Consider the following 7,711-nt stretch of genomic DNA (forward strand, 5'->3'; position numbering starts at 1 on the left):
GTATCCAGCTGGATTAAATGTAAAATAGAGTTCTGATTGTGTTCTCAACAATACAATATTGAGCATGTGAGCTTTGAACCTTTTCAGTTATTGTCAGGTTGATAATGACTGTCCTTACCAACAGTCTGTCCTTACAAGCAGCAATTTGCATTACATTTTTTTTCTCTCTCTCTCTCTCTCTCTCTCTCTCTCTCTCTCTCTCTCTCTCTCTCTCTCTCTCTCTCTCTCTCGTACACACACACAAAGAGAGAGAGAGGCTGTGTGTGTGTGTGTGTGTGTGTGTGTGTGTGTGTGTGTGTGTGTGTGTGTGTGTGTGTGTGTGTGTGTGTGTGTGTGTGTGTGTGTGTGTGTGTGTGTGTGTGTGTGTGAGAGAGAGAGAGAAATGTGAAATGTGAATACAATTTTGAAGCAAATAATAAATCAAATGCTGCAGCTATGGAGGTGAACATGTGCCTGAATTTTTGGAGTGCCCTGTTAGGGTGAAGGAGAATGGAGTGGCAAGGGTAAGATGTGTCCAGCGTCTCCTATCTGGAGGGGGTGATAAAATTTGAAGTAACGAGAGGCGGGGAAGAAGCAATGGTAGTAGAGCCACCACGACGACAAGGTTTCTCATCAACCGATAGATAGTGAAGTGCTGCATGTTAAAAAAGTGGACTTTGTATTATTCATTTCAATGGTCATAAACTGTACAACACAAGCGGAAAAGAAGTCTAAGAAAATTGGAATCATTGTGAATGCCGCTGAACGTTTTTTTTTTTTTTGTGATTTCACAGCCGAGACAGTGCAATAAATTCTGTTGGTGAATGTAGCCCCATCACAAGGGATGTATTTTGGAGTGGACTGTGATTGAAGTATGATGTTTTATTTTATTTATTTAAACAATTTATAGTTAACGTGTTTTATTTTGTATGAAGTCGTTTTACGCCTTTCCCGGAATGTTTTTTTGTTTCTTGTTCAATGCCCCCTCCAGCTGCCGGCGGCAATGGACCATTAACATTGGATGCCAACCGCCGTTAAACCCCATCGAAGAAGAAGTACCACAATGCATTGCTTTACCAGCTACTTCCTAAATACAGATGGCCACCGTGTTTACACCCAAATTAGTTGTGATAAAATAAGATCCATCTGTCAAGGTAGCTAGATGACATTTTGTCGACATAGCTAATCATTTTAGCTTGATTTCCTTATGCAGTTTGTAAGTTGCTGAAGGTTGTCCGCTCGCAAATCTCGTTTTACACGCAGCAGCACTAACTTGAGCTAGACAGTTAACTAACGTTGGCTAGCATTAGCAAGCTACTGCACTGTAGCTAGCCAGGAATTTGTGCCTTGATTGGCGCATTATATTTCACTTTAGTATTTAGTGGCAGTAAGTCAGCTAGCTAGTATCGATTACGGACAGGTAATGTTAGCTTGCCTGCCTCAAACCACAGACAAGTAGCTAGTCATAACAACAGCTAGCTAACTTGACTTGCTAACGTGGCTAGCCACACAGCTGAATCTTTCCACAATGTGAGTTGTCTATTGCCTTGCGCATCATCAGCAAGTGTTTATTTTTTGTATTTAAAAAAAAAAAAAAATACAATTCGAAGATGTACACCTTATTATCTGGTCTGTACAAATACGTGTTCCAGAAGGACGAATACTGCATCTTGATCCTAGGACTTGACAATGCAGGAAAAACGGTAAGTCTGTCTCAGCAGTTTTCTCTCGTTGGAAGAGCACGCTGAGCACCGCGCATTGTCTTTGTTTGTCTCTGTTGGATGAACTGCTGCTGCTTGTTTGATTTAGTCATGTATGTTCTACACACAGACCTTTTTGGAACAGACCAAGACCAAGTTCAGTAAGAACTACAAGGGAATGAATTTGTCCAAGATCACCACTACAGTTGGACTTAACAGTAAGTATAGCAAACCAGTAAGACTGAGCTTGTTGTGTTGCATTCAATTGTAGCACATTGGTTTTCAAGAGGCCATGCCATTCTAATATGTTCTTCTGACTACTTCCTTCACGCAGTCGGCACAATCGATGTGGGAAAAGCTCGTCTAATGTTCTGGGACCTTGGTGGTCAAGAGGAGCTTCAGTCGCTATGGGACAAAGTGAGCAGCACCGATATCAAATTACACACACACACACACCATATCTAGCTAGATGTCATGTCTGTTTTTGTCATTCAAGTACAATGATTTGAGGTTGACTACTGAAACATGGCATTGTTTGCTTTGTGAATCCGCAGTACTACGCCGAGTCCCACGGTGTGATCTATGTTATAGACTCCACCGATGAGGAGCGACTAGCAGAATCAAAAGAGGCATTTGGTGAGTTCCTCACTAGCTTGCCTGAAGCATTTAGAGAAGAATGCCAAACGTCAAGAGGGCACATAGTGACATTTGTCATAGGCTACAGTCTGATTCACTTACTGAATGTACACTCCACATTATGGATGTAAAAGGAATGGACTGGTGTGAGAAATATGGTGGAAACTCCCTAGCCCCTGCTTGCACCAATATAACGACTTTAAAGGGATAGTTAATTCAATCTTTTAGTATTTTATTCACTGTTAATACAATCAGAGAGAGAGAGGGTGAGTTTCACAATTGGATAATCACAAAAAGCACACATCACCATAGCTAGTGGGAGTGAACTTCGAGAGAAGCGGGAATGTGGTGGGGGCGGCTATGAGCTGGTGGCTGGGGCGCCGTCGGCGGTGTAGTAGCCGATGAGGGGTGCCTGACAGGGGCAGCCAATGACCAAAATGCCGCCCTAAAGTGCCGCCGCAGCCGGCTGCCAAATCTAGCCTAATCCTGCCCAATGCAATGCAACGACCCTAATTGTCCATGTCAGCAGTATAGTTTTCAAGATCGAGCAGTACAAAGCAAAAACTGTGATGTTGTGTTTTAGCGTCTCATGAGAGGGAGTCAGCAAATCCACTCTTCCTAACAGAAGGGTCAAGTATTGAACCATAGCTTGGACTGACGGTTCCATTTTCTTTTTTTCCAGAGAAAATGATCAGCAGTGAGGTTTTGGAAGGTGTGCCTCTCCTGGTGCTCGCCAACAAGCAGGATGTGGAGGTAGGCCTATCTAATCCAGTCTGGGGTTGTTTTGAAAAGAAGTCTAAACTAACCATTTCTTGTATAAACTAAAATATGACAAGGCTTGTTGCCAGCAGAAGTTGTTTGGCCTATAATATGATCACAACAAAGTAGTCCTCCATCCCTCATGCATACTTTTCATAGATGACTCGGTGTTATAATATGTTATACCATACCCGTACTATACACTGAGTGTACAAAACATGAAGAACACCTGCTCTTTCCATGACAGACTGACCAGGTGAAAGCTATGATCCCTTGTTGATGTCATTTCAATCCACTTCAATCAGAATAGATGAAATGGGAGGAAACAGATTAAAGAATGATTTTTAAGCCTTGAGACGTGGATTGTGTATGTGTGCCATTCAGAGGGTGAATGGGCAATACAAAAAATGTAAGTGTCTTTGAACGGAGGATGGTATTAGGTGCCAGGCGCAGCGGTTTGTATCAAGAACTGCATCGCTGCTGGGTTTTTCACGCTCTACAGTTTCCCTTGAGTTTCAAGAATGGTCCACCACCCAAAGGACATCCAGCCAACTTGACACAACTTTGGGAAACATTGGAGTTAACATGGGCCAGCATCCCAACTTGTGGATAACCCGACAAATTGAGTCCGTTCTGAGAGCAAAAGGTGGGGGGGTGCAACTCAATATTAGGAAGATGTACCTAATGTTTGGTATACTCAGTGTTCAAGCTCACCTTAATGCGGTGTTATTGTTCTCTTGAAATAAATGTGATTGATAATTTCCACCACATACAGCTATCCCTTGCTAGGTCAATTCTGTCTCTTTGAAAATCTCTAAGATCGTATCCATTTAGGCATATTTCTTTGTGTTTTTTTCGGTAGAACTGTATGTCTGTGCCGGACATCAAAACCGCTTTTAGCGACTGCGCTCCAAAGATCGGTAAACGAGATTGCCTGGTGCAGCCTTGCACAGCCCTAACAGGGTAAGAACAGAGTTTTCTATTCCACTTTACTCTCCGTTGTACATCTGGTCTGAGAGAACTTGTGTGTGTGTGTACAGGCACGCACAAATTTACTATTTGTCATCTTTGCTTTAAGAAAAGCAGTACTCTTTGCTCATAATGAATTCCCTCTCAGGCAGGGGGTTAACGAAGGCATCGAGTGGATGGTGAAGTGCGTCATCAGAAACATTCACCGGCCACCGAGACTGAAGGACATCACATAGAGCAAGCCATGACTTCCCCACTAGGGCTCCCGAAACCGGGTCCTATTCATTAGGCACCAAATGGTAGAAAACGTACTGAAACAAGAAGGGACTACTTACACTGCCAGTCCAATAAGAACCATTTTCAGTTGAAATATGCTTTAAAACATTTTCCTACGTTCTGCCCTGTTGAATACGACCCAGGCGCCCGTTTTGCTACAGTGTGACTTTCAGAAACCGAGATGGATTCTATCCATGCCCTGCCAATGAACTTCTCTCTCATCCTATTTGAGTGGGTGCTTTTGAACTCAAGTCTATTTTTCAGATACAGCTTAGCATCAGGGGGAAACAATTGGGAAACGATTATTGTATATTATTTGGATATGTACTCTGATTTGGGTGAAATGCTTTTTGAGGGGTTCTGATCTAAGTATAACAGTGTCAAGTCGATAAAGTTTTTATCTAGCTCAAGTACCTCTGTTTCCCTTCGGTAGTATAATCCGTAATCATAAAGCGTCTCAGAGTCGGGTGCTGATCTAGTATCAACTTTTCCTTTTAGATCATAATGAATCAAATTGATATGGATTGTTTTACTCTGAATACGGGGCCCTGTGTTTTCATCCCAATGCTTGAGGGTTTTTTTTAAGTCAGAGGATGAACCTTGACACAACCTTGAGTTGTTATTTATATTATGCAAAGATGCTACATGTAATGGAATTGTACAGAGGGTCAACGATATATAAATGACTTCCCTTTCAATGACAGGACCTGTTTAAATACTAGTTTTATAGTTTGAAATTGCCTGTGTGTGGTGTATGTGTATAGTCGAGTCCCAAATGGAACACTATTCCCTATTCAGGGAATAGTTGTGTCCCCAACGGCATCCTATCTCTTTTTACTCTGTCTAACCTGGTGATATATGCAAAGTATCTCCAATGATCAGGCTGAAAGCCTATTTGAATGACATTATGAAGATGTAATAAACAGTTGACACTTTTGTTTGACTTGTTCTTTCGTTCTTAGATGTAAGTGTGGTGAAGAAATGTAAAGAATGTCAGCTGCTTTCTTTTAATCACATCCAAATTCTGATTCCTTTAATATTTTAGTTTTTACAAAACTGTAGGAAAGTAGAGTGGGATACACATGAAGAGAGGAAAACAGACATGAAAGGAGGACATTTAAACCCTCGTCACCAGGGTGGAGTATGGTATTACGTTATCTGTGGTTTGTTTATTCACTAAAAAAATGTACTCACCTGAATGTAATACCCACCGGAAAATGTAATAAGTTACATTGTCAGGATAGAGTTATTACGTTCTGTTCATTACGCTATCCGTCAATGTATTACATTAACCAGTTTGATTATATTATAAAAGTTATTACATTATGGCAAGTTATGGTATGCAGTGTTATTACATTATCTGTTCCAGGGTGTAAATCTGATTTGGCCACCAATCTCTTATTACAGACCTTACACAAATGCATGCATTTCTAAACATTGGACTGAGCAAAGGGGTGGTGGTCTCCCATCGCTTCCTAACATAGTGGCGAAAAAAAGTATGCGAATCCTTTGGAATTACCTGGATTTCTGCATAAATTTGTCAAAAAATTTGATCTGATCTTCATCTAAGTTACAATAATAGACAGTGTGCTTAAACTAAACACAAATTTTTGTATTTTTCTTGTCTATATTGAATACATAATTTAAACATTCACAGTGTAGGTTGGGAAAGGTATGTGAACCACTAGGCTAATGACTTCTCCAAAAGCTAATTGGAGTCAGGAGTCCAATCAATGAGATGAGATTGGAAGTGTGGGTTAGAGAGGCCTAACTCTATAAAAAACACTCACAAAATTTGAGTTTGCTACTCACAAGAAACGTTGCCTGATGTGAACCATACCTCGAACAAAAGATCTCAGAAGACCTAAGCCTTGATGTTCATCAGTCCACAGTAAGACATTGTCTATAAATGGAGAAAGCACTTTTGCAACTCTCCCTAGGAGTGGCAGTAAGGGAAAGATGACTGCAAGAGCACAGCGCAGAATGCTCAATGAGGCTAAGAAGAATCCTAGAGGGTCAGCTAAAGACTTACAGAAATATCTGGAACATGTTAACATCTCTGTTGACGAGTCTACTATGCGTAAAACACTAAACAAGACTAGTGTTCATGGGAGGACACCACGGAAGAAGCCACTGCTGTCAAAAATAAAACATTGCTGCACATCTGAAGTTTGCAAAAGTGCACCTGGATTTTTCACAGGGCTACTGGCAAAATATTCTATGGACAGATGAAACTACAGTTTAGTTGTTTGCAAGGAACACACAACACTGTGGAGAAAAAAAGGCACAGCACACCAACATCAAAAACTTATCCCAACTGTAAAGTATGGTGGAGGGAGCATCATCGTTTGGGGCTGCTTTGCTGCCTCAGGACCTGGACAGATTGCTATCATCAACGGAAAAAATGAATTTCCAAGTTTATCAAGACATTTTGCAGGAGAATGTAAGGCTATCTGTCTGCCAATTAATGCTCAACAGAAGTTGGGTGATGCAACAGGACAACGACCCAAAACACAGAAGTAAATCAACAACAGAATGGCTTCAACAGAAGAAAATACGTCTTCTGGAGTGGCCCAGTCAGAATCCTGACCTCAACCCGATTGAGATGCTGTGGCATGACCTCAAGAGAGGGGTTCACACCAGACATCCCAAGGATATTGCTGAACTGAAATAATTTTGTAAAGAGGTGGTCCAAAATTATTCCTGACCGTTGTGCAGGTCTGATCCGCAACTACAGAAAACATTTGGTTGAGGTTATTGCTGCCAAAAGGAGGGTCAACCAGTTATTAAATCCAAGGGTTCACATACTTTTCCCACCCTGCACTGTGAATGTTTACACAGTGTGTTCAAAAAAGACATGAAAGCGTATAATTGTGTGTTATTAGTTTAAACATACTGTGTTCTTCTATTGTTGTGACTTAGATGAAGATCAGATTAAATGTTATGACAAATTTATGCAGAAATCCAGGTAATTCCAAAGGGTTCTCATACTTTTTCTTGCCACTGTGGATTCCATTTCACTTCACTTGCTTGATTACCACAAAGTCCCTGAATCCCTTCTGTTTGACTTTGCAAATCAATATTTCACACTTACCCACCCATGCAACGATGACACCAACACACGTAATGCATGTTATGGAACCTACAGTATAAAATGACCAAACCATTGTGGTGGGTATCACATCTAGTATGCTACACGTCAGTCACAGTGGTGTGTGGGCATTTCAGGAAGTGCTGCTGCAGTATTTGTGCTGTGGATCAACAACCACTAGATCGTTACCTAGCAACAACGACACCACACTTCCTTTGTCAGTTTTTGCAGAAATTAAACCTAGAACATAGGTTTCACAAAAGGTGAAAATAGAACATAGATTTCTTAGAACATGAACTGT

General features: G+C 41.1%; 1 protein-coding gene across 2 annotated transcripts; it reads left to right on the plus strand.

The window, feature by feature from the left end:
* Window positions 1-1,058: 1,058 nt before the first annotated feature.
* On the plus strand, window positions 1,059-5,255 carry LOC120064344 (ADP-ribosylation factor-related protein 1-like). 2 transcript variants are annotated; one of them, XM_039014872.1, is made up of 8 exons: window positions 1,074-1,133; window positions 1,632-1,682; window positions 1,810-1,897; window positions 2,014-2,096; window positions 2,234-2,315; window positions 2,998-3,068; window positions 3,937-4,037; window positions 4,192-5,255. In XM_039014872.1, exons 3-8 carry the CDS (start codon window positions 1,858-1,860, stop codon window positions 4,277-4,279), a joined length of 465 nt encoding a protein of 154 aa, XP_038870800.1. In that variant the 5' UTR covers window positions 1,074-1,133; window positions 1,632-1,682; window positions 1,810-1,857; the 3' UTR covers window positions 4,280-5,255. The 2 variants fall into 2 exon arrangements, with proteins under 2 accessions (XP_038870790.1, XP_038870800.1); XM_039014862.1 differs by having other exon boundaries at window positions 1,059-1,682.
* The last annotated feature ends 2,456 nt before the right edge of the window (window positions 5,256-7,711 follow it).

This window comes from Salvelinus namaycush, chromosome 2 (assembly GCF_016432855.1).
Source record: "Salvelinus namaycush isolate Seneca chromosome 2, SaNama_1.0, whole genome shotgun sequence".
Classification (NCBI taxonomy): Eukaryota; Metazoa; Chordata; class Actinopteri; order Salmoniformes; family Salmonidae; genus Salvelinus; species Salvelinus namaycush.